General features: G+C 34.0%; 4 protein-coding genes across 6 annotated transcripts; 2 read left to right on the forward strand and 2 right to left on the reverse strand.

Moving 5' to 3' along the window:
* The first annotated feature begins 3,198 nt into the window (after positions 1 to 3,198).
* On the forward strand, positions 3,199 to 5,502 carry LOC145585557 (nucleoside diphosphate kinase 1-like). The gene is made up of 4 exons (XM_081642258.1): positions 3,199 to 3,349; positions 3,613 to 3,661; positions 4,117 to 4,348; positions 5,169 to 5,502. The coding sequence occupies exons 1-4, from the start codon at positions 3,299 to 3,301 to the stop codon at positions 5,281 to 5,283; spliced, it is 447 nt and encodes a 148-aa protein (XP_081498384.1). The 5' UTR covers positions 3,199 to 3,298; the 3' UTR covers positions 5,284 to 5,502.
* Positions 5,503 to 8,285: 2,783 nt separating this feature from the next.
* On the reverse strand, positions 8,286 to 13,405 carry LOC145586676 (uncharacterized). 2 transcript variants are annotated; one of them, XM_081643568.1, is made up of 9 exons: positions 12,842 to 13,405; positions 11,970 to 12,079; positions 11,520 to 11,588; positions 11,222 to 11,337; positions 11,088 to 11,142; positions 9,827 to 9,947; positions 9,236 to 9,283; positions 9,046 to 9,140; positions 8,286 to 8,698 (listed from the first exon to the last, which is right to left on the reverse strand). In XM_081643568.1, exons 1-9 carry the CDS (start codon positions 12,921 to 12,923, stop codon positions 8,597 to 8,599), a joined length of 798 nt encoding a protein of 265 aa, XP_081499694.1. In that variant the 5' UTR covers positions 12,924 to 13,405; the 3' UTR covers positions 8,286 to 8,596. The 2 variants fall into 2 exon arrangements, with proteins under 2 accessions (XP_081499694.1, XP_081499693.1); XM_081643567.1 differs by lacking the exon at positions 12,842 to 13,405 and adding an exon at positions 12,374 to 12,578.
* Positions 13,406 to 15,475: 2,070 nt separating this feature from the next.
* Positions 15,476 to 18,668, reverse strand: LOC145585558 (ribosome production factor 2 homolog). 2 transcript variants are annotated; one of them, XM_081642259.1, is made up of 7 exons: positions 18,538 to 18,668; positions 18,257 to 18,333; positions 17,966 to 18,169; positions 16,438 to 16,683; positions 16,105 to 16,347; positions 15,890 to 15,955; positions 15,476 to 15,760 (listed from the first exon to the last, which is right to left on the reverse strand). In XM_081642259.1, the coding sequence occupies exons 2-7, from the start codon at positions 18,323 to 18,325 to the stop codon at positions 15,632 to 15,634; spliced, it is 957 nt and encodes a 318-aa protein (XP_081498385.1). In that variant the 5' UTR covers positions 18,326 to 18,333; positions 18,538 to 18,668; the 3' UTR covers positions 15,476 to 15,631. The 2 variants fall into 2 exon arrangements, with proteins under 2 accessions (XP_081498385.1, XP_081498386.1); XM_081642260.1 differs by lacking the exon at positions 18,538 to 18,668 and having other exon boundaries at positions 18,257 to 18,490.
* Positions 18,669 to 20,235: 1,567 nt separating this feature from the next.
* LOC145586677 (uncharacterized) lies at positions 20,236 to 25,305 on the forward strand. The gene is made up of 5 exons (XM_081643569.1): positions 20,236 to 20,766; positions 21,692 to 22,102; positions 22,645 to 22,737; positions 23,223 to 23,362; positions 24,637 to 25,305. The coding sequence occupies exons 1-5, from the start codon at positions 20,326 to 20,328 to the stop codon at positions 25,073 to 25,075; spliced, it is 1,524 nt and encodes a 507-aa protein (XP_081499695.1). The 5' UTR covers positions 20,236 to 20,325; the 3' UTR covers positions 25,076 to 25,305.
* Positions 25,306 to 27,222: the final 1,917 nt, after the last annotated feature.

Below are 27,222 nucleotides of genomic sequence, written 5' to 3' on the forward strand. Positions count from 1 at the left end.
AGATTGTTTCTCTCAAAAAATCCTTGAGGTTAGGCTCAAGAATCACCCAATTCGGAGTTATATCAAAGGAGTTATAGCCTCTGCAAGTTCTGCCTATTCTTTCCAACGAAAATCCAATTCTTCTCTTTTCCTTAGTTTCTTATCTTTTCTTCTTCTCTTCTCTTATTCAATTATTATTATCATTATTATTATGGGAGATTTATAAAAATTATTATGAGTAGTTTTAATTATATAAAATTAGATTTTTAATGATGTTTTTGAAAATTAATTTAAAAGGTTCATGTACATATAGTTGGGAGGTTTTAATTTAATTATTTGTGATTATTTGTTAACCTTATATTGATTAAAGTTATATCTATTTGTAGGGTGTTTTTGATCAAGCTATTTGAGGGTTCTTTTGAGGTGTTTTTGGCTAAGCAAGAATCAAGGTACGTTAGGTGTTTAGATACCTTGAAAAAAGATTGATTTGAATGAGCATGTTTGAATGATTTCTTGTGATGATTGAATTAAATTGAATTGAATTATGATGATGAAATAAAAGTATGTTTAAATAAATTGGTTTTGATAAATAAATTGGAGTATCGATTTTATATCATGCTTTAAATGATTAAAATTATTATTCATGTTTGAAAAAGGTTTGATATTGAAAAGCATGTTGAATTTAATAAAGGAGTTTGAATTAATTGAAATTATTGGATTTAAAAGAGGATTTATTGAATAATTGAATTAAATTTATTATTAATGCTTTATAATCATGTTAGTAATCCCACTATGCGGATTTGGTTTATTGATAAGTCCTTGGACTTTGTATGACTGGGTCTTTCCTCAAGAATAGTCTTGTAACATAAGGAGACTAGCTTGTGCATACTTGGGAGAGGAATTGGTTTATTATTGAGGAATTAATTTTTAATGTGAGGAATTGGTTTTAAAATAACTGGTATTGGTTTTATTGATTATTGATATTGGAATATTAAAAATCGGTTTTGAATCATGAGTTTGGAACTATTAGATTAACTATTGGAATTGATTTCAAAAGCATGTTTGCAAATAAATTGAGTTTAATTATCTTACACTTACCGTACTTAGCATATTTTGCTAATCCGTATTTCTTATTTTGTTTTGGTTCGCCCTGTTTACCTTAATAGTAAACAGTGTTGACTAATTTCAGGTGAAGTCAATAATTGAGCATATGGAGTCTCGGGAATGGTTTCACCTAGATTAGGAAATGTTGGTCTTGTGTTTATTTTTGAGTACTCATGACAATGGTTACTATTTTTAGTCTATTATTAAATAAAGAAGAGTTTTGAAGTTTCCACTGCAAAGTATTGGTTTTGTTTAGTAAGTTTGAGTAGCGTTGCGTAATCACGCGGCGGTAATACGCCTAAGTCTATCTCTACGGTATAATTATACGTATTATACTAGTATTTTCATATAGGGAGATTTGGGGGTGTTACAAAACCTTAATTATGGTATATTATTGTTGTTATAAAATAAAAACATGTGGGTTAATACAATTTTAGACATGTACTAATAGTTCAAATGCAAACGAGAGGTTGAGAAATTTGATGTTGAATGGTGTCGAGTGACTTGCCACCAAATCAATATTAACATTACAAATTGTATACTTTGGTCCCCTCATTGACTATTGATGGATATTAGTATAATTTTCTAGTCTAAGAATTTTATTTGTTTTCGTATTGGGAATTTTATAGGAAAATTCTATATGGTAGCATTCTATATTCAAAATTTCTATGTGGTGGCAAGGTGTTTGTTCAATTAAGTGACACTCAACTTCTTAACAATACACTTAGTGACCTAATTAAACTATTTCGTAGCTAGCTCTCCAGTTAACCCCTAATTACTAACATTTTTTTAAAATGACATAATTAATCACTAATATACCCTTTGTTAAACTAGTAATCAAGAATCCTACTACCCCTCTATCATTAAAATCACATTTATATCATCTCAATTCCTCTTTATCACTTACGTATTCATCTTAATCTCATTATAAACCGAATCTTTCTTTTTGAATCTTCGAATTTGTGGGTAAAATTCTAAGGGTTGATCTATGCGACATGCAATTGGATTTATTTATTTATTAAATTAAATATTTTGTCTATTAACGGGTGTAATTCAGTTTAGTATACTTATTGTTCAGCAAAGTTCAATTGTACTACAATCATTGCCAGTGCAACAACTAGCGAGAGCTCGCATACTCGTTCAGAATCACCGCAAGTGTAGTAGCAAGTGAGCGAGAGCACGCACAACCTGCAAACTTGGTAGCCCTGAGCAATAGCTCACTAACGAACGAACTATAGCTCACTCGACTTGAAGCCCCACAACAACAACAACATATCATTGAAACATAGATTTCGAAAGAGGGAAGTTGATTAGAGGGGCTAGTTAATAAAATCATGTAAGGTTGGAAATTATGTGTTAAGTGGTAAGTTAGCCACGAAATAGTTTAATAAGATCACTAAAAGCCTGTTCTGATTTATTGAACTAAAATGATTGGATCTGAATTGAACTGAATTGTTTATGAGAAAAGGAAATTATGAACTGAAATAAAATGAAATGAAATCTATACTTCTATACTTTATTAGTATTTAAAAACTCAAACCAAAAAGACATGTGTCCTCATCCTATTACACTTCTCCATCTTCTTTTCCAAGCCAATGTGCCACATGTCATCTTATATGTTTAATTTTTTTTTTATTACAATATCTTTCTTCACTCTTTCATTAAACCCTTCATCTTCATCTCCCCTCTTCAATTCAACCATTTTCTTTTCTTATTTAATTTTAGTTCCCCTCACCTTCTTTTTCACAAAGCTTCATTTTGAATCAAAGTCTAAAAAGATAAATTTCTTTAATCATGGTTTTTGTTACACATTACACCCATACTAATTTATTGATATTTCATCACTCATCTCTCAATACAATTATCTATGAACAACCCGTGCATTGCACGGGACAGAAGGCTAGTTAAGTTGAAAAAAATAGACCCTAAGTATATTATTAAAAAATTGAGTGTCATTTAATGGAACAAACGTTTTGCCTTAGCACCACATTATTTTTTTCCCCAATCGCTCAAAATTTTCAAAAAAAAAAAAAAAAAAAAAAAAGAAAAAAAAAAAGCACAAGGGATATTCCAATTGTAAACTAGGGTTAGGGTTCAGTATTTGCTTCCCATTCTCTCCCATATATATACTCTTCCTTCCGTCATTTTCTACTCTCCACCATTATACAACCTTTAATCTCTACATCTTTGTACGATTCTTAAAGCAAATTCAATTATGGAGCAAACTTTCATCATGATCAAGCCTGATGGTGTCCAAAGAGGACTGGTTAGTTTCAATTTTCACCCTTTTGATTCAATTTTTCCGATTACCCTCATTTTTTTTTAATTTTTTTTTCTGTTTAATTGGGCTGTGAAACATGATTAATCATTGATTTGATGTCTAATTCAACTAGGTTGATTGAATTTTGAACTGGGTTTTTGAGAAAATAAGTTTTTCTTGTTTAATAATTTGGTTGTAAAATACAGAGTTTGAAGATTTTAGTGTCAGATTATGAGTTGTGATTCTGAAATTGTTTTTTAAACGTGTAGGTTGGTGAGATCATCAGCAGATTTGAGAAGAAGGGTTTCTCTTTGAAAGGTATGATCTGAATTTTACAAACTTGGACCTATAAACAATTGTTATCTCCTCTGTTTTCAGTATTATGTACAGTAATTATTTGCAAGTTTAATTAAAGGGTTTTATTAATACGTTGCTAACACTAGTGATATTAGCTCAAAGTGTGTATATTTGATGCCTGTAATTGTCTCCAAGAATACAGTTATGCTTTTTTATTGCTGCCCCATGTTTGATTTGAGTGATTTCTATATGAATAATGGGTTGACCGAGACTCTCGAACCTGGAACCGATTGGATGAAGTAGAAATTATCTCATGAATCATTGCATGTACTAGTTGTTAGTGGAATTAAGGTTTATAAATAGGATTTGAAATGCTATACCTTTGGTTAATGTGTCTAATTACTCTACTACTGCATGCTTAAATGCTTAAGTTTTGGCTGATTTAGCTGCCTATTGATGTTTGGTCTTATGTGTAGCTTTGAAATTCGTGAACGTGGACCGCCCTTTTGCTGAGAAGCACTACGCAGACTTGTCTGCCAAGCCCTTCTTCAACGGTTTGGTTGAGTACATTGTTTCCGGGCCAGTGGTTGCTATGGTCTGGGAGGGTAAGGGTGTTGTTGCCACTGGAAGGAAGCTCATTGGAGCTACCAACCCACTTGCTTCAGAGCCAGGAACCATCCGTGGCGATTTTGCCATCGACATTGGCAGGTACTTAAGTTGCTTATGCATTAATATTTGCTTAGTAACTTCGATTTTGAAGTATTTCCTGTCTGTTTTTGTCTGTGATGAGAAGGTTTTTTTAGTGGTATTATGCTATCTTCAATGTGTTTTACCTGATGTACTAGGTATAGTAGTGACTTCTGTGATGATTGGTAGTCCTCTCTGCTTAAGAAACACCTGCATATTGATAATTACCTCTATATCACCAAATAATCGACTCTTATCATATTGATATTTGACTGACTATAAGAAAATAGTCTATACGTACGTATAATATTAAAATGCTAATTAATGAAATGTTGTGTGGTTTGATTTTCTTTTCATTGTGTCACTTGTAGTACTAACTGCTAATAGATCAATGCAATATAATTTTGCACTTTTGCATGATTAAATATGTAGTTAGGCACAGTAAGAGTGGTACACTAAAGTAGATTTGGATTAATGATCATCTTCTATTTTTGACCGACACAGGGGTCTTGATGAACGGCATTTATATTGTGTAAACTAAAATTCCCCTTTATTGGAGATGTAATCATTGAACAAAACAGTTAAAAGGACTCTTTTGTTTGATTGAGTCATTTTTACCAAAAAGACTCTTGATTGTCCTGTATCTCCTTGAGCTTTGATTGTACATTTCTTTTAAAGTTAGAGCTTTGTATCATTGTAGTTCAACAATATTCACTTGTGTGTTTTTCCTCATTTTTCCGGGGGAGGTAGCTAATTTTTTTTTTCTTTTTCTTTCCAACCCTATGATTTACTTTATTGTTCCCGTGCTATTTGTTGATCGATGAATCTATGATTTTTGCAGAAATGTCATCCATGGCAGTGATGCTGTTGAAAGTGCAACAAAGGAGATTGCTCTTTGGTTCCCCGAGGGAGTTGTTCACTGGCAAAGCAGCCAACACTCATGGATCTATGAATAGATCTATACCTGCTTAAAATGGTTTACTTGCCAACCTTTCATGTGGAATTTGAACTATCTAAGAGTTGCTATTATCTTGATAAAACATATTTGCCAAATTAGACATTTTTGGTGTTGGTTAATCTTATTAGACAGCTTTTTTTGATTTCGGTGTTCTGTTTAGCGTGTTACTATGTGTTTTGCAGGAGCATTTAATGACATACTATTTTATTGAATGAAATATTCATCGTATTTTTTGCTCTATAAATAGTTTATGCAAGCCGTTTGCGAGTTGACATCTTAATGTCTTGGTGTTTCTTCATCCAGAGCTGTAAAAACCCGTATAAAAAGTTTCTCAGCATGATTTCGTTGCATTAGAAAAAGTAAACCTTGATTCGGTCTATCACCTCTTTCAAAATATAGACTTCAAAAAGCTTCTATTTAATGGCAAGACCGCTAAGATTATTGTTATATCTAACTCTTAGATGATTTTTTTATTTTTATTTTTATTATTTTTTTTTAATATTTTTTTTGACATATGCTTAATCAACAAAACATACAAATTAAGTACTGGGTAAAAGGTTTGTTAACAAACTCGAAGGAGCTTGTATGGGGACGAACAATATGAATTTGCATGGCAAAGAATACTCAAATAACTAATTAACTGATTTTTTTTGGAAAATTTGCAAATTGCAGTCATTTAAAAAAAAATTGCAAATTGCAGCCTAAAATTTCGTATAAATTGTAAATTGCAGTCCGATTCAACTTTTTCATCGGTTTACATGTCGAAAAATCTCCGATTAAGGTTTTAGGGGTTATTTTAGTCCTTAAGGAACCGAATTCAGCTCGGAATTAGCAAAAATTAACGTAAGTGTTTCATTTTTACAGTTTCCCACAAATCGATACATTTTTGTTACGCAAAATAAGGCACTTGCGTTATTTTTTTTGCTAATTCCGAGCTCAATTCGGCTCCCTAAGCACTAAAATGGCCCCTAAAACCTTAACCGAAGATTTTTCGACATGTAAACCGATTAAAAAGTTAAATCGGGCTGCAATTTACAATTTATACGAACTTTTGGGCTGCAATTTGCAATTTTTTAAAAATGGTTGCAATTTGCAAAATACGAACTTTTAATGGCTGCATTTTGCAAATTTTCCATTTTTTTTAATTGGTTTTTTTATGCAAAAGTACTAAAAAAAAGGGCCATGAGTAAATATATTTAGCAGTTGCTGTGGTATTATTGTTTCAAAAAAAAGAAAAAAAATAAAAAACACAGTTGCTGTGGTATTTAGTACGAGTAGTACAAACTGGAGTAGTTGTGTTTTCAGAAGCATAGATTCAGTTTAGTATTGCAGCAGGTGGTACGAAGTAGTACAATTTCCTAAATTAGGTTTTAGTCTTATTGTACCAACATAATCTAAGAACAACATCAGATTAACTCATCATGGACTTGATTTCTGCGGTCCTTTAACAGTTGTAAGCTTTCTGAGCACAATTTTGTAGTGTTTCCTTGTGTAAGTTAATCTCAAGAGCACGGTGGGCTAGGCACCTATAATCTGTGCCAATTCATTCCCTTGCCTCCCTGCGTCGATCATTACCTGCACGACAGTTGTGACTTCATTGGATATGATCAGTTCACGCGGTTCTTATATTTCAGTTACGAGTTGTTGAGCCCTCAAAGACTATCATTCCTGTATTCAAAATGTGCTGTTTAACGCTACAATATGCCAATCCATTTTTTGCCAATACATCTGAATGGTTAGAAATTGAAAGTTTGGTTTGCACCTTCCCGTCGAAGCCTGGAAGGAATATATCCAGTTCTTGAGCTAAAGTGTGCAATCACTTTGCCTCTATCATTTTTCGTTTTCAAAATGCAACATAGCATATACGGATATACCAATATACCAGAATGATGCTTGTCGGTTGTCACCTTACAAGCAGGGTTGATATATACCACTTTCAGGGAATGTGCAGACATCAGGTTTATCTTTAGTTCTTAAAGTAGTCCTGCATGCAAGTATCCGATCTGCTAGATTTTCCAGCAATGATTTGGGTAATTTCACGGAAACGTTGAAAGGAGAAAAAAAATTCAAGATTTGTGAAATTTGTGATGATTTAAGGAAGAAAATTTGGCACAATATTATGATTTATGAAATCAGATGCGAGAAAATTAAGTAATAGAGTACATGTTTGCTGGAATCAATGTTGAATATTGATAGTGGTAGGTTGATTTAGTTTCTGTTTTTGCCAAGGTTCCGCTAAGAAGCACAGTAGGTATCTGATGGTAACTAATCTGTATCATCGCAGTCTCATTGCATACCGAAACACAGAAATCCTGCATCGAATTGGCTTTCTATGTTATCAAGCTCTGCAGTTTAGAGCAGGTCAACAAATCACCCCTCACACACGCCAATCTCTGTATGCCCATCCTATATTACCTCTTCCCAGTAACGTTTCTGAGAAACTTGTCTGTGTTTCAAAGCCAGAGACCCTAAACTTGGGTCAAGCTAGACGTGAGCCCTAACACGAAGAACACGCACGCATTCAATCCCCAATCCTACAGACCCACAATTCTTGCAATTTGCATTGCACAATAACCAACAATAAATAAAAATACTCGTAATATAGTTAGCCCTATTATTAATATTCTAGCTAAATGATTAACATTCACACCAACATGCAAGGACAATATAGAATTTTATACTTCTGAATGAGCAAAGAATTCTGATTAAAATTCAAGAGATGCTCCAATCGTCCTATTATGGTTAGAAAGTTAAGAGCTTGACAGTTCGATCTACCTTTCACACCTTCCCATCAAAGCATGATAGAAAAGATAAACTCGGTCCCTGAGCTAGTGTCTCCAAATCACTCCTTCCATCAACATTACCACTCGCCAATCTGACCAGAGAATGAAGATCAGCTAGCTGCTTCTGCTTCCTCTTCCAGGAGATTGAACATTAACATTCTTGCCTCTAGAAAATTCTAAGAAAAACGCACTAACAAGCGACGACGTGAACATCCAATTAAGAATACCCAAGCCCTAAAAATGGCATATTTTCATTGACAAGATAAAAACTGGCCACACCTATAGCAATTCAGTAAGGTACTAGAACTGCTGATTTATGACCGTGTGTGCTTACAAAAGCCACTCCTAAAATCAAATTGACAATGAATCCGGGTTTCAAGATGGCACACCAAATCTTCTAGGACCAGCACCATCCAGTTAGGTATCAAAGACAGAATTTCCCGTGGAAGGAATGGACTAATTCAATAAGAGAATAAAGGTTTCCAACATCTTGCATCTAACTTTCATCTTAGTTCTCTTGAAAGCTACCTATTTAGAGAGAAGACTATATGATGGCAGGTCTTCAAGCCGAATAATGTCCTCAAGCATCATTTCTTTCTCAAGCTGACGGCGTGTAGCCTTCATCACCGCCTACAAAGACCAAAAAAATAAAATAAAAAAATGATAAGCAAACATCACACACTTCAAGCGAACTAGAACCAACTTAAACAAAGTTCAGTCATTGCAGTAAAAGATAGACAAAACCAAGCATTCCAAGACCTTAAAACATAAGCAATGATATTTATTCCTCTTAGGAAATACAAGAACGGAGAACTCTCTGATAGTAATAGCAAGCTTGCAAGTTGGCTGGGTCCAAAGACGGAGAAGTACAAAATAGAGCTTTAGGCCAAGGCAATCGAAATTAAATGAGTTTTGAGATGACACAGAGAAATGCAAAAGACCCGTTTTCAACTACTGCAAGATTAAAGATAACTTACATTAAAGTCCATGTACGAAGCATGCATCTCAAGCCAAAGATGGTCAAGCAGCTTGAAGGTGATGCAATAGAGCAGATCAAACGCTGAATCATTTTCTGGAAAAGGAAAAGGCAATGTCATCTAAGTAACACTGATCACACAAGTCAATATTCCATAAAAATTGGGTGATTTGTAAGGGAGATGAAATTACCAGATAGGCATTTTAGAAAAATTGCTCCCACCAGTGTTCGTGGCTTGACTGGACAAATGAAGCATGGTTTATCAGCACAATTAGAAAGTTTGCAGTGAGAATCTGCTTCAATTAACCATCACAGAGAAACTATGGATTCTACATTTATTCAGGAGCTATAGTGCAGATGCAGTGTTCAAACAGATAAATTGCATAATTTCAGACACCAACTTATCGAAGGAGAAAGGCCAATGTTCTCTACATTGAACATAATTGTTTATATACCAAAAGCATCGACAGGTATCTAGGATAAATTTTACTAAGAGAAGACAAGTTTGTGGCACCACCAAATCCTATGGTACATGAAATTTATGTCCAATACCATGTCACGTTGCTCTACAACAACATTGCGAAGAAACCTTTTTAAATATCAACATAAAGCAATCGCACGACTCAATCTGGACAAAACATTTGAAATTGTAAGGCCAAGAACTATAAACGTCAAATGAAAACTACAGAGTGATTTCTCTTCAAGTAGCAGAATAATGAGCACAAAAATCAGAACAATCCAGACTGCTAATAACACAGTACAAATTAACAGAGAAAATGCACCTGCTTCAAGATCTAACATCTGGATCAGCATGAAGGTAATATTCACACCTGCTACAGCAAATGGGTATTCCCACATAGCCCGATCTCCCTCCTGCTTACGCAGAAGGTCCTGAAAGGATTTCTAGATAACACAAGCAGATAGTGCATGTCAGCATACCTATTAAAAACAATAAAAAAAGCAGAAAGGGGAGTGAATTTGAGCTGTGAGATAGCTAAAAGTGGCTTGTGTATAGAGTATAGACATGCAATGATGTTCCATCTTTGTAATTATAAATAAATCTCTCCATATGACTAATTTGACATTATGTTCACAGGTAGTAAGAAATAACTAACATACATCAAACAACATTGAGAAGAGCTGATGGCAAAAAAAGGTACATTGAACTTCAAAAGAACCTTACTGAACACCAGGAAAATATATTCATCATAATTTAAAAATGACAAGCCTGTAATAAAATGATCGACCCTTTTATAAATTTGCATTGTACAAGTGTGCATCAATTCTTCATAGATGAGTAATCCTAGAATACTTTCACAATCAAACAACTCTTACTTTAATTTTGTTCATGGACCGGAGCCTAGAGCTAGAGTGCAAGTGTTCTTGTGGCATACCCCAACTACTGCACACCAAAATATCACATAGTTCCTAACAGCTTAATAATAAAATAACTCATGTGCATGAGTGCCCTTTGTGACAAACTGCACTTAACAACCTGATGCTTCCAAGCATGCGATTACTAGTTCCCACTCTCATAAAGTCAACAAGCACTTTCATTCACACCTTTTTATTTGGTTTTCAGAATCCCCTCAATATCTCCTTTTTAATAGGATCTTGTACCATTTGTACCATATCTATTAAAATGCCATAAAATAACCTCCCCCTAACTAAAAATCTGGGGGGAAACAGAGTGAAGTGTCAAAATACCATAATAAGGAGTCAAAGATATTTTAAATGATGAATCAAGATACCATGGCCAAAAAGTCAAAGAGCATTTGATATTGGAGCATTCAGAACTATCCAAGATATATACAAACAATTCTAATCATTAAATGCCTCCATCATTCAAAACACCATGACAAGGCAACTACGGGGAGGCCAACTTCTCCATATCTAACTCATTAAATCCAGACCGAAAGTCTTAACAAAATAAACAAATTTACAACGATATACACATAAATGTTAGTAATGTTTTTTTATAGAAACTGAATAGAGTCAGTAATCTGATGTCTAAAGTGGAAAGAAAAGGAAATGATAACATACCGGAAAATTTTTAGCAAAAAACAACAAGTTCTCCAATGATATAAAGCCACCACCCCTGTTGAACATTGAAAATTAAGTCAAGTACTATGATTTAACAAAACAGAGTTAGACTGAACAAAAGAATGCTAAGATACCTAAAATCTGTGGATGGATCTTTCCCCTGCCATCCCATCTCCTTCCATTGTTCAGATATCAAATCATGAAGTTCTTCACCAGGAAAGGAAGCATTCCACAACGCCCTCAAAGCTTCCTTCGCAAAACACCAACAAGAAACTAGAGTCAGTAGCAGCTTTACTCTCCAAGTCACTAGTTACATGTTAACGTTAGCTAAACAGGCTTGAGAAGACAAAAAATATAGTAACCAATCACAATCGCCACGTTACTTATATTAAATCTCTACGAAAACCCTACGATGGGCATGGCAGGAGGTACCTGATGTTCTGGGTTTGAACTGTCATAGGGAACATCAATACGACTCTGCAACCGTTGCAAGCACTCTTCCTGAAAACACATGAGCCAAAAACAAAGAAACTCAGATATCCTATGAGAACAACTCATACGAGCATGTTCTACAAATGAGAGAAAGAATGCAGCTGACACATAAAAAGCTAAATTTCTAATTCAATGAAACAAAATGTAAATCTAAAACACTTATGACATAAAACTAATTTGTCTTAATATGAGATCTATTATCTGGTACACCACTACTCACACGAGCAAATGGGTACCGGAAACATGACTAGTGAAAAAGCTTCACAACAACTTCGTATTGATATAGCTGAGAAAGGTATCATGTTAAGAACAACAGGTCAATGGTATAAGTGATACTGAAATAAAGGAGAAATATTAATTGGTTAGCTGCTTTAATCTCAAATTAATAACCTGTGTTGGAGTCAAATCAAAAGATGGCCGAGCATCACTATCTCTTCTTTGAGCACAAACACACGAAAGACCTTTACCTATCCAAGCTGTTGATCCCGCAACAACTTCAGCTGCAAACAATAACCATCGCTGATGTAAGACAATGCCAAAAAACTCTAAATTCTAAAAACTACCCAAACAAACACGATCAATTCGACACAAATTGATAACAAAACCCCTTAAATGAATAAACATCAAAATCAACTAACTCATTTTCTCAGACTAATCCAGCACCAACTTTATTTAATTGTTCCGAGCAACAACGAAACCAACCATAATCCACTCAACAGCAGAATATCTACCAAACAAATCAACAAAAAAGTATATAAAACTAAACATTTCCATCTATAAAATAAAGAAATCACCATTTCTATATAAGACTATGGGTGGGTGCAGTTGATCCATATTTTTCCCACTCAAATTTGCTGACAAATGATCAGAAAAAATCATTACAACAACAATTCTTCCACTATTATTACACAAAATTTATTTCAACAAATCGTTAGAGCAGTTAGCCTACCACATACATATTCATATTCATATAAATAATAATTTGTTGAAGACTCAGTAAATGACGAACGTGACGCCAAACATAATAATGAAGACTCCAGTCATTCTCTCAACATTCAATTTCCAGCTAACTCACAGCTTTTACCATCAAATTGACTCAATACTATAAACTAACATCATCAACTATTCAATTACCTCATCGAATTAATTAATTATTACTCGTATTTTTAAATCAACATTCAATGAATTATGAATTAATCATACTTGCATCATTCCACTTGTTATCTACATAAAAGAGGAGAGAGAAAATGGAGAGAGAGTACCGGAATTCGTATGGTAAGAGCCACGGTCCAAACTCTGAGAAATTCGGCGAACAGCGACAAACGAACCACCGCGGTCGTCCATTATCCGGCGAAAACCTTATTTTCCGGTGTAATCGAGCTCAAATTTTCAGTTCATTCCGGCAAATTTCCGCCGGAAAACTAATTATCAGTACAAATATGGAGGAAAAAAATGCGAAACTCTCGCGAGTTTATTCGAATGCAAAAAAAGTGGAAATAACAAAGTATAATGCGAAGAAAACTGCAAGAATCGACGCTGTAAAGTGTCGCTAAAAGAAAAATGACACTCTCCAAGAAATCGAACCGCCAAAAAACGCCGATCTCGAACTGAAACTCAACGCAGAAATCAAGAAATGATTTCTTTGACGAGAAAAAAAAGAGAAAATATTAGCTTCTGAGAGAGAAATTAGGGTTTCGAGATCTGCAATATAATCGCCATTGTTGGAGCTTGAAAGTTTCTCTCTCTTGTTTCAGTGGTTTCTCTCTCTTCAACCTCGCACTCTTTCTCTCTCTATATATGCTCGGAGGCGTTAATTGTTTGTTAGGAAGGTGGTAGTAAAGCGCTGTGTTTTACGACTTTTTATTTTATTTTAATTATTGGTTATCAATACAAATAGTAAACATATGTAATTAATTTATTAATTTAATTATGTATATAATGGATTTCCATCCCAATTTTATGATAAAGTTTCTTAATTAATTGGTTTTTTAATGTAATACTGTAATGATCTTTTTTGACTTGTAAAAAAGGTAATAAAAGGTATGATAATTATTAATAGTGCTTTGGTAAGGACATAATAATGGGGGTATTATAGTCCATGTATGTGTTACAAATTACAAGAGGTGGTGTGATATAAAAAGCAAAGTTGATTGCTTGGCTCTGGGGAATGGAAATTGGAAAGTATGTTGGTTTAAAAATTGGATGGTACTTTCTCCGTTTCTAAAATACTACGGAGTTTATTTTGGTTTGATTAAAGGATTAATTCGTACAGTATATATTAACCTATTAATCTATTATACGAGTACATGATTTATAGCCATACATCTCAATTACCGCATGCATAAGTTAACCTTTTATAAAGCTTTTCGTTACTTGTATCAATAAAGATAACATGCAAATTATTCAAAATTTAACTTGAGATATAAAGTAATCAAGTGCTTTATATTTTGGGAAGTGCAAGTATTGAAATTACATTATTAAAATATAATACCGGTAGCTCTTGCAAAATCTTGTAAATAAAAAAGTAATATATGTTTATTTAATTATAATTCAAAAAATTCAATGCCTTTATTTTAAATTATGGAAGATTAGTCTTAGAAGCATAATACCTTTATTTTATATTGTGGAGTATCATGTCACTTTAAATACAAATGCAATATAAATACAAGTATATTATTAGATAAAATAGTTAATTAGTTTAAAATAATGAATGCAAAACACTAAATAAATTATGGGTAGGGTAGACATGGTCTAACTTTTAAGTAGCCTCTATAAATGCATAGGACACTAATTCAAACATGACACAGTCACATGGTTGACCATGGTCTTTTTCAATGGTGGTCAAGTGTGGTCTAAGACTTTTTCGTAAGAACAAACCTTGAGAATTTAATTTCATTTTGATTTGATGCTAACTTAATTAATATTAACAGAGATAATTGTCCGATAGGGAGGTACTAATTGTGGTCATAATATATTATGATGAGACTGCAATGAGTCAATGTCATCAAAGTAGTTGTCCCTTTTTTGTAGGATATTTATGTTAAAGATAATACTCCGTAAGTTATTAATACACGGAAAATACCCTGCTCATTAATATGAAGTACAAAACGAGAGTATTTTCAATGACTTATAATAATACTCGTATAATTTACTTTAATGATTAGTATTTTCAATCAAACAGTATTGCCTAGGTATATGCAAACTCAATACAATAAAATGCAAATAGCCATTATTGAGCAAAAGACTATCCTTACACATTAGTCTAAAGCTCAATAGGGACCAATGAAGCTAACCTTTCTATTATCATAGACGTAAAGATGTTCCCCTCATAAGCTCATATGATGAGAAAAATATACTCTATATCAAACATAATTAAGACTAATTGTGTAGATTGTAATTTTCAACATTGAGATTTGAAAACCCCTAATTTCCACTTCTAAAGTGCTTAGACCATTAATTCAAGGCGAGTTGACTCATGTAAGGTTCTAGCCTAATAGGGTAGTTTTGCTTGCCTTAATATGAAATATAGCAAGATCGCGATATTCCAAAAATAAATAATAGTAAAACTAAAAAGGCAAACACGGAACATTGTGGCATGCCCCATGATAGATTTAGGTGCATAGGCACCACCATGAGTGTACTAATGATAGTGAGAGGATCTAATGATCTATAGTTAGGTTTGGGATTGCAATAGATTGTAACAATACAGAAGAACATAACTACTTTAAACTAGGGAAGCTAGGGTATCTATCACATGGGTTGTTGATAACATACACCATGTTGGATATGATGCTAAAACCCCACCCCATTTACCCCACCGAAAGTGTTTTGCTTCTTCTTGTTTGCGCATGATCATATATCTATTCTCATAATATATAGTTGCTCAAAAAAGTCTCTTTCTTTTGGTCCACACGCATCCATCATCATAAACCTCATACAAGAATGCTCTGTAATTTCAAAGTTTTCATGTCTAAAAGTAAACATCTTTTGATTAGAGTTGGGATAATTGTGATTACAAGTCAAAATTGTGATTGCGAAGCATGACAGACGTCTCAGGTAGAAACTTCTTCTCCCTTCTGCTTTTTTGAAGCTTGTGTGTCCGCATCCCCTTTGTTCTTCTTGGCTTCTCGACGTTCCCTCTTTACTCCCTTGGCTTTGTAAGGAATTGCCATGTCTCCCAACTAAATATCAAAGATCAGATGTTAGATTGTTGGAAATCACGGATTGTTTCATGAAAAATTGCAAATGTTTGGCATGTAACACTATAACAGGGATGTTTTATAATTAAAACGGAAATGAGTTAAGCTAACCTTCTGATCTGGAATGTAAATCTTTCCTGTCTTCCCCAGTAAAGGATCTCCTTTGACATTTTTCAACTGCATTATAAGAAAATAATAAACGCAAAGGTTAATGAATTAAAGGCATTAAAAAGAAAAGGGAAAAAAAATGATTTTAGTGTTTTTTCTTTTCATTTAGTGATTAGGCCTTATCAGAGGAATGATGCGGAAATATAGTAAAGCCAAACCTTCTTCTTTGTTCGATCTGGGGCAGTCTTCATAGCTTCTTTCCTCAAACCTTCATTAGGAAGACGATGTCGCCTGACTACCAAATCCATGGAAGGGCCAACTTCAACCAATTCCATTCTTGGAACAACAGTTCCAGATTTCTTTAGTCTCAAAGCACAGTGACTGAGGTATACCCTATTTGAAGAAATAGCAGTGCATACGTAAATTCGGTCAACTCCAGCAAGATTCAAATTTTCGATTACCTGCAAAAGTTGTATTCAACAAACATATTATGCCACCATAGTAAACACAATTAATTATAACAAATATATTCAAGGTCTTGGAGAAAATACCTCTCCTCTCAACAATTCTAAGAGAACTTCCTTCAAATGCTTCAGCTCGTCAACACTCTCAAACCCTTCACCAATGAAAGCTATTAAAGGTTTGGACCCCATCTTTGGGGAAATCTTTTTATCATATGAGAAAGATTGGAGTGATCTATAATTCTCAACCCCAACTTCTACAAGGTCATAGACGTGATTATCATAGAATCGCCCCATAACAAGATTGTCAGGCCGCTTTTTAGAGTGAGAACCAAACTGCAAAACAGCAATTAAACAAACAAATGAATTAGCTGGTCGATGAGACAATAAACATCTAGAAGCTGATAATAGCATGCCTTCAGACGGCTTCAGTAGTAACTTGCAAAATAATACAAAAGTATTATTCAATATAGAGCGTATATCAGTAACAAATTTTCTACTTTTGTCTTGCAAAACCACATTAACACACAATACCAAATTTAAGGTCCTCTGTAAGCCTGATTCAGCTCCAGTTCATAAAAATGTGAGGTAACAATATAGCTAAATTTTATAACTACCTTTTCCATGAAAGATAGGAGCCTCACCCAACATAAAGCTTCACTACTAACACAAAAAATAAACATTGTTGCAAAAATTGTTGCAACAATGGATTTTGGGGTACAAAATTTGCAATAACACTGGATTTGGGGTGCAAAAATTGTTGCACCACTTGATGCTGGGGGACAAAATTTGCAGCAAATATTAATCCAAGTGACTATGCAAACACCCCCCAAGATTCATGACCACTAGGATAGTGATTATAAAGCCTTCTTGCAGTTCAATGTGGTTAATTATCCAAGCCCACTGATTTAGCAAGGTCCATATTCTTTATGGAATTTTTTCTTGCTAACAGTTTTAGCCACCCTGGAAGTTCAGAAGTTTTAATTTCATTACATGCAGAAGCAGAGCATTGTAGGGAATGGATGTGACCCAAGGACTTTGTGATTGTATGTTATTATATTCCTTCATATATATTGTTGAGTGCTAGGCTTTGATTAGTTTGATTTACTTTAATGGGTGTTTTATGCTCAATTAGCTGGTTAGTCAACCCAACACTTGACGAAGAGGTGGAAAGCCTACAAATTTCGAAGAAAAGAGACAGTCATAAGAGCAAGTAGATGTTGTATTACGCCATGCCATAGGCATTGAAAAGCACGCCAAGGAACTTACACAGGCAACACAGCTATAGTAAATGGCACACCTCTTACAGCATGTTTGACTATAAATTTCTAACTGGCGTGCATCAATAGTAGCAAGCATGTGTTGACATCAATATTTTCGAAAACCAATCTAACAGTCTAACCACAAATAATGAGCAGTAATAAAAATTAATACAATATGAAGTACAACCCTATGAAAAGGTGCACATCAATATACACAACCATTTTCCACGATCGACTTCCCTTCGTCAAAAACCTCAAATTTAAACGGTACATAGTATAATAGCTACTTAAAAAACTTATATAAACATGGGACGATATCAGAAATTTCACAGAAAACGAATAAACGTGGTACTCACCACGAAGAGGGCGCAATCAGTCTTCTGGGAGAAGAACTCCAAATTAGTCTCACCCCCAGCTTCAAAGGGCCTAATTTTGTCATTCTTCCTAGTATACTTGACTGAATTCTCCTTCTTAAGATGATAAAGTTCAGTTAAAACTGAATTAAGCACATTACTTGTTTTTGTACCATGAACAAACAATGTCTTCTTCTCATTTTCAACCTACCCAAATCAACAAATTCCAGAAATTACCCACCAAAATACTACACAAAAATTCGGGAAATTATAGCAAATCTCAACATAACTTACAAGTTTAGGTGCTCGTTTCTCAAGAATTCGTCTACCTCTGTGAGTTTTAGCTGTTTTAATCTCCAACATTTCTACAACTGTATCAATCAATTCCCATAAATCAACGAAAATAAAATCAAATAAAATGGAATTCTTATATTAATTAGATGCTTAAATAAGTTTAATTCGAGATTGAATTTGCGTTTCCATGAATTTATGGAGTAAAAATGGGGGTAAATTAATGAAAAATAGTGAAATTAAAAGTGCAAAATTAAAGAAGAGGAGAGAGAAAGAGACACTACCAAGAATGGGTTTACAGAGGCAAGCACGGTGAAAGACGGTCGTCGGCTGCGAGCAGGTCTTACTGAAAGAGAAGGAGAGAGGCGTAGGTTATTGTTTTGCTAACAAAGGGTCCAAGGAGGGTTTTTGCTTCTACCACTTGACCTATAATTTCCCCTTTTTATTTTATTTTATTTTTAAAATAAAAAGTATTTAGGTTAATAAAAATTAGTAACTGTAAAGAAAAAATTAAGATAGATTATCAATCTATTAAAAAAATAAAAGTAGATCATCACTTTCCAAAATTTAAAAAAAAAAAAAACATATCATCAATAATGAATAATTTAAGTTTAAAAATAAGGTAAACTAAATCGAGCCTTAATTTATAAGGTAATAATTTAAGTTCAGTATTAAATAAGGTAAAGTAAAGCAAACTTAGTGGACTTGAAAATGTAGTAGAGTATTTCATCTTTATTACTTGCTTTATCTATTCATTAAACAATTCCGACAAGTATTCATAAGACTATAAGCGGTGTTTTTACTGTGTGACAAGAGTTACTTACCAGAGGTTACTTAGACCTTGTTCTGATTTATTAAACTGAACTGATTGGAGCTGAATTGAATAATTTATGAGAAAAAGAAATTAGTAACTGGAATTGAACTAAAATTAAGTTGAAGAGAACATGTGCTTAGTCAGTTAGTGCGTTTTTGCCATGGTTACTCAATCGGTCGGTTAGGTTTTTTTTTTTTTTGAGAGCGATAAGGCCCGGGGTGATGAGAATTAATCCCATAATCTCCGGTAATTGAAAGGAAAGCTCTAACCACTTAATCTATATTCTAACTCTTAGGTCAAATAAAAAAAATGAAGCAGGTAATAAAATATATAGAAAGAGTATTATCTTTACTCATACGAGTGATTGCTAAATGCTAACCAGGGTCCAAAAACTTGCTTTAGAGGCTAGACCAATGACACCAATCCACCATTAGAGCAAGTTTAGCCCCAAGTCTTAAGACTTATGTTTAAGACTTTCTCCATTTTTCTTCTTAAATCTCAATCAAGTCTCAAGTTGTGTCTTGAAATTTTAAGACTTGAGATTGGGATCCACCTCAAGCTTTGTTCCTTAATGTTGTTATTATATAGAAAATAAAAAGAGATTAAAAAAACAAGTCATATGTTTGAGTCTTAGGATTAAAGTGATAAATTTGGACAAGTCTTAGGACATGTTTGGCAAAATATAGCTGTGAGGGTAGCTGTTAGCTATGAAGGTAGTTGTTGGCTGTGTAGGTAGCTTTTAGCTGTCAACAAGCTGTAGCTGTGAAGATAGATAATTTAAGTATGAGTGTTCGGTAAAATAGCGGTTGACTAGCTGTTACATATAAAAATCAATATTTTGTATTAAACTATAGATTAAATTTTCAACAGATACCTCAAAAGCTACCTCTACTTTCAAAAGCTAATATTTCTAACTTTTCATAGAAGCTGCCTTCCCACTAAAAGCTACCATAACCACTAGTTTGCCAAACACTCACATTTTTTTGTTAAATAGTAATTTAACTACGTCAAACCACTAAAAGCTACTCAAACACTAACGCCGAACACGCCTTTAGTGAGTTTTAACAAGAATTTGATGACATAATATTTAATAGGAATCACCAAAAATGATATCACATTCAAATTTTAAGAGTTGGGGCTAAACTTGCTCTAGCCTTTAGCCCATAGCCAAAAGTGCAAAACCCAATTTCCCTTTACTTTAAGATAAGGTCGATTAATTACAACAACTGTTCTCCACCGGCGAAATTTCACCGTCGATATGCAAACTCCGACGAGAATTCTCGACGCATCCAACACTTTCGCCGGAATTTCTCTCCGCCGTCGTCAATTCCCTCTTTTCCACCATCACTCTCTCCACTTCCACCACCAATCAATTCCAAATTCCGCTTTATTCGTTCACCGGAATCATCATCATCGTCATCATCCTAGGGTTTCCTGCAGTTTCAGCGACTCTAACCCTAACCCTAGGAGAGAGAATTGTCGAGGAGAGAGAGTGAAGGTTGATGCAAAGGCGAAGAACAATGTTTGGAGCGTCGATAATGAGGTGGCGAAAGAGGCGGAAGAGAAGGAGAGAGAAAAGGGGAAGAGAAGGAAGAGAAGAGGGAAGAGTGGTAAGAGAGTGAAGAAGGTTGCTAAAGGCTCTAATGTTATGGTTTCTGGTGCTATGTTGATGGAGCTTGAAACTGTTTTGCAAACTCAGGTTCTAATAATTTCATTTAAATTTTTGTCTTATTTTAATTATATTGTGAATTTTTGATGTCAAATTATTTGAATTTTTGTTATTGTATGAAATTTTGGTTGGTTGAATTATGAACTTCGTACTATGAAGTAGTGTTGTTAGTTGCTTTCTTCAAAAAAGTAGTGTTGTTAGTTTTGGGAAAGTGTTATATGATCAAATTGTAGCTGTAGTTTAAGACAATGGGAGTGTTATATTATGATCAAAATGTAGTTATGAGGTGATAAAATGCCTGTGCCGTGATCCTCCGTGCTCCCAGGATCATTATAATCTGCCGGCTAGTGCGTCACACACGTGGTTTTGTGAGGTGTGTGTACACTCGGTTATATATTACGCACCCCTCCTCTCATGTGCACGTGTATTAGATATCTTGGTAGGAACTAGGAAATAGAAACCAGGGAGCATATTATGATTTGCTCTTGTGATGACATAGAATGTTCGTTATTAGATATGGGGTAACTTTTAAAGATGTTTGGGTGATTTTTGATGAAAATGGGGTGAATTTGACTATTGTTGTTTACACCTGTCTTATATTAGAGTTTGCATTGACTCTATGTCTAGTAACAAACAAATTGTTTGTGGTTTTGGGTTTTTTGCTGATGTTATATGATACTCCTTAGTCATAAGTGGCATACATTGTAAAGATTAGGATTTTGTGCAGAAGTAGATTATTTTCAGGCCAAATGAGTTGTCATATTGCCTATTAGGCTTAAAAGACGTGCACAAAAATTTAGTTTGAAAAGTATGAACTTTGAGTGTCTTGTTTGTTTGTTTGGTGGTGTTGTGCTATCATGGCTTGCGACCTTTGGCATTTATGTTGATCTGTTGGAGTCATTGAAGACTTTTATTTATCGATTTTATGTGTTCTGATGAGGGTTATTTTTCTCAGGAGCCTGTTATTCGACCAGCGTGGAACACATTTGTGAGTAGTTTAAGTGGGATTTGGAAGGGAGTTGGAGCAATCTTTTCACCAATCACAGCTGAAATGGAGCCGGTTGACTTGGGAGGTAAGAGTGAGTATTTGTATGACTGCTATACTCTTTCTTGTGTCCAAGCTGTGCAAGCTGGAGAGAATACATTTCAAGTCCAGAGGAAAACCAATTGGGTTACTCTAAATCCTTATGGTGAGAAAGCACAAGAAAATGGAGGCAGTGACAATGGTAATGGTGGCATGAAAGAAAAAAGTCACAAGGGCAAGGCAGATCATATTTTGCCGAAATTTGAGTCTTTTGATTTTACGAAGAGTGATGTGATGGAAGAGGATATCATGGGGTTGGAACCTGGTCTTGTTTTCTTTGAGGTAGATCTCATTACACCATATACACCCCCCCAACTATTATTATTATTATTATTATTATTATATATATATTTTTTATTTTATTTTATTTTTTTAAATACAAAGCATGTTATACTGCAGTAGATGGAGTGTGTGTGTGTGATAACTAATGGAATGTTATACTGCAGTGCCTTATGTGAAGTTGTTGACATAGGCTGCTATGATTTTGATACTGGAAGAAGCTTATCCGCATTACATATGGAAAATGCTTGATTTTCAACGTTCAAACCCTGCTTGACCATTACTAATTTGACGAGCAATATCAAACTGGAAACATGATTATGAAGAGCTCAATGCACATGGAATTTTTAATTTGTTCATTGTCCACAATAATGGATCTCTTTAGTTACAAAATTATATTATTGAGTAGGCTTTGAAGGGCAAGCTTGATTTATTGGCCTTTAGCTTGGAGCCTTGGAGTGTATTAGCTTTCGGTAGTATTATGTGGTTGTGTGCTTGATTCTTTACAACTGGCTGATAAGTTCTATGATTTTTTTCCCCTGCAGGATGGATCTTATTCTAGAGGACCAGTTGACATTCCAGTTGGTGACATTGATGAGTCTGAGTATTACCTTTCACCAACATACAAGTTTGAGCAAGTAGGTTCTGATTCTATGAAATACTTGTGTGAAACGTGATGTCAAGTAGACCTTGTTGCTTTGTTGTAAAAGTTAGCTGTAGGGAGTGGCCAATAAAATAACCCCATGAATTCAGAACCCCAATTCATATAGCACTCATGGATATTTTTCATTCTCTCTTGGCCTCTTGGGATCTGGTTCTATGGTAGTATATTGCATTTTTAAGATATTTACATTTGATTCTTGGAGTAAATAATCTTCATGTCAAATTATATGCCCCTATGGTATTATGCTGTGAGGAAATGCATTGTTTGATAAAGTTTATGGGCATCTATTATGATTGGGGATTTGGTACTAACAATAATACTGTTATTTGAATACTCAAATTCATCGGTCAACCTTTAAACTCTAGATGGTCCAAGATTTATAGTGTTCTTTTAAACAATGCTTCCCTGAATAATATTTGAGTGATTGTCTAACGAGTTTAAATTTGTTTGCTTTCTTAGTGTTTAGTTAAGGGATGCCACAAGAGACTGCGTATTGTGCATACTATTGAATTTAGTAATGGTGGCGCAGACATCCAGATACTAAGGGTTGCTGTATACGAAGAGCAATGGGTTGGTCCTGCTAACTTTGAGGAGCAAAGGTACATGTACCTCTTTTTTTCTTGAGTAGGCGAAGAAACTTAGACATCACTGTCATATTTTTTTATCTCTAATTTCATGATGAGTTTTAGTGTTTTACATTTAGCTGGAATTTTGTGATAATCAGTGAGTTATATTTCTGCTCTTAATTTTGTTCATTTTTTTTTTGTGTGTGTGGGTGGGTTATGACGTGAAGCAATGTTGGACTGATCCTATGACCTCCTTCTTAAATCTGTTTTACATCTTTAAGTTGTCTACTAACCCATTAATATGGTCTTGAAACTTCTAAATGCTGTTTATCTTTGCCTCCCTTCTTTGCATTATAACAGTCAGCATGGTATACTGTGAGTGGAATAGCAAGTGTTTCTGTACAGGTTTGATTTGTTGATCAACGAGTTCATACATAATATGTTTGGGGTCTTTTATTCTAATTGATGCATGTACTAAAAATTTGTGTTTGTCAGTGTTTGTTGATGTTGGTGAAGAAAATTCTTGCATAGCAAAACACTCGAGGCTTTTTGAATGTGATTTTTCTAGGAAGGATGTTCTCTGTGCTGTGCAGCTCTTAAAATAAATCTAAAGCACCTCAGCAATTCAATTTCTCTTTGCTCCCATTTGTGTAGGCTGTTCTGAAATCTATCATACTTCTACACAGTATGACTTGTGATAGAAATTTTATCTGTAGTTAGAAAAAAAGTTTGAATTGCATAAATTATAGATATGTTCAACATCATACTTTCATTGTATAGATACTGCAAAAAGATTTCATGTATCGATTTATTGGTTTTACTGAGGAATATGCTCTAAAACTTCAAAATCAGGAATGGCTCTGTTTTTGGTGGATATAATGAGAAAAGATATTCAGTAAAACTCTCTTGAAAAACTTCATTTAGGAAGTCAGTTTATGCCACAATAACTCACTGTTAGTGGGATTATAGATTTGTATGTTGTCATTTTATCCCACCTAAAAACATGATTGGGTTTATTGCATATTTTGGACACTTGGTCTGCTATATGTGACGGGATTGCTCTAGAATGCCATCTTAAAGTTGTTAGAACTTGTGCTTGCTATGTAGGATTGTTGATATTCTGTATGTAATTCAGTGAAACACTGATAATATGGGCAGCAGACGGGCAGCAGTCAGGGTTGCCCCTATACATCTTTGTATGAAGTATACATAATGTAGGCTTATTCTACATAGTACAGTCATACTACTCATTGAACTTCTTATCTTGAAGTCTAACAAGTCTGTTGACCTGAATCTATTTGAAACAGTGAGGTTGAGCTTGATATGAAGCCATTTTCTCAGAGAAAGAGAACGCGGCCATCAGAGCTTGCAGGATCATGGAAGGTGTTTGAAATGAGTGCTACACCCATCTTTGCTGACGAAACAACAGCAGAGATAAGCAACAATCCTCCTTTTGTTCATCTTTGCATGGAGACCATGAAAAAGAGAAACTTGCCAGAGATTCCTGCTTACTTTGGGGAAGAAGAGATGATAGACATGCAGGATGTGGCTGTTCTTTGGCTCCCAGGTGGTGTCACTGCTTATGTTGATGTCGACAATGATGGAATCCTTTGCATCGGAGTTGGGTGGTACTCTGATGAAGGGATCAATCTTGTAATGGAAAGAGATTATGAAACAGACGGGAAACTCAGAGAGGTCCGGTATAATTCTGAGGTTAAGAGGAGGTGGTCAGAACCTCCTGTGTAAATCTTCTGCTACGAGGTTTGTTACACTGTTTTACTCCTAGTGTAAATTTACCTTTATTTTTTTCTTCTTTTTTCTTACAGTAAATTATTTCCATCTTTCTCATAATATTGGACGGATGGATGGACTGTAACTCTGTATATGTTCCAATCCAATAAGCGAAATTAGATAGCTGTTTTGTGAAAGAGAAATAATATGGTATTGAAGGTAATGAAACTTGATAGACTTGGTGAGTTGGGAGGCTAAAGGGATAAAGTTGATGATATTGCCCAAAGCCCGAAAATTGGCTTGGGCTTATTTTTACAAGTAAATGAATTTCTGAAGTAGCTCGATCATACTTCCAGAATAGCTAGTCACACTCACACTGTCACAAACTCACAATAGTGAATAGTCATTAGTCATGTTAACCTTTACACTTTTGCGAGAGGCTATCCACCACCATACTTCGTCTTTCATGGTTTACGGTTTGGATTGGATTGGCCCAATACACATTAGTTCTTGTCAAAAAAACACATTAGAGACAAATATATAGCGGAATTCGGCTCAACAATTTCAAATGGTTTTTTTTTTTTTTTTTTTTATATATTTTAAATTTAAATTTTATTATTTACTCCATATTTCTAGATGGTGGATTGACAGGTTGTAAGTGTGATAAAAAAGGTAAATTAGAAAAACAACTCAAATTTTTGTATGAAAGCTTTGAAATTGAAAATGATGCATGCTTTTTTGCACTATTCTTGACATACTCTTCCCATTTTCTTGAAGGTGAAAATAAAGTAATTACTATTGTGATCCAATAGAAAAAAATGAACTAAACCATGTACAGTGTCATTTACTAATATTCAGGCACTCAGCTACAAGTTGTTGCCTACTATGACTATACAATTTTAGAATTTTAATTCTACATTTTTATTTTCCAATTTAAGCATTAAATTGCATTTGCGCCTTCAATCAATTACACTAATCATTTCTCCAAAAAAAAAAAAAAAAAAAAAAAAAAAAATTCACTCTCTCAGTCTTGGACTCTCAGCGGTTTTTTTTTTTAATAATTATTTTTTATTTACTTTATTTATAAATATAGAATAATGATGAGGCATTTGATAAAATCTTTGGTGTCTGAGTCATGGGGTTAAAAGGGTGACTACCTTGTAATCTATTCTACAAGTCTACCACTAAAGTCTTTCAATGTTTCCTCTTTTTATATCCAAATAGAAACTTCACTAAAAAAAGGACCTTATATTTACAACAACAGTCTCTTCCTATAAAATCAGAATAAACTTGAACATCCAAATTATCCTGCCTCCATTTTTGAACATTCCAAATAGTACAGTATAATATAATAAATCCATAGTTTGGTGATTGAAAATTAAGTCTCAACCAATGAATACCTTGATCAAGGTTTAAATGAAGCATAATGTTAGAAAATCACAATAATAATAGAATTTATTTTTATTTCAATAATTAAGAGAGTTTTTAGACATAAAAAAGAGGGTTGACACATAGTGGGACCTAGGTGAAATATTGAGCAATCAATAACATCATTAGATTTGTGAAGACTTTTGAGGTTTAATTGGAAATGTTATAATTGCTGCATGGAATTCAGTGGAGTTTGTTCTGTTCCACTTATTATTTTCTTTCTTTTCTTCTTCTTCTTGTCAGTTTTTCATTTTTATTCACTGTTCTTCTTTTGGTTGATTAATTGCTTAATAGTTACTTTTGATTTTAACTTCACACGAGTGAAGGAAAAATCAGTTGTAAATCTTTTTTCCTAGGTTTCAACCTTCTTTTTCCCCCACCTCTTTATCAATCTTTATTGATTTATTGGTTTATACGTTATACTCTCTGTTTTTATTATTTTACTTAACTTGCTACATAGTCTTATAACACACATTTTAAAGTAGATAAAGATACGAATATATCAAAGTAATTTAAACACCTGTTACAGAACAGGATATAAGGATACGAGGTGCATGTATAAATGATTTGATAATTACTTTCTCAAAGTACGTGTTGTGTTATTGAGATGCTTTCAAGTAAGAAATGAATTTCAATTTATAAGAAAACACGAATTCATAAAAGCAACTAAATATTGTTACCCACAGACTAACAATTACCTCATCAATACCCTAGTCACTGGGTAGCTTTAGCAA

The sequence above is a fragment of the Chenopodium album genome, chromosome 16 (assembly GCF_948465745.1).
Source record: "Chenopodium album chromosome 16, dcCheAlbu1.1, whole genome shotgun sequence".
Taxonomy (NCBI): Eukaryota; Viridiplantae; Streptophyta; class Magnoliopsida; order Caryophyllales; family Amaranthaceae; genus Chenopodium; species Chenopodium album.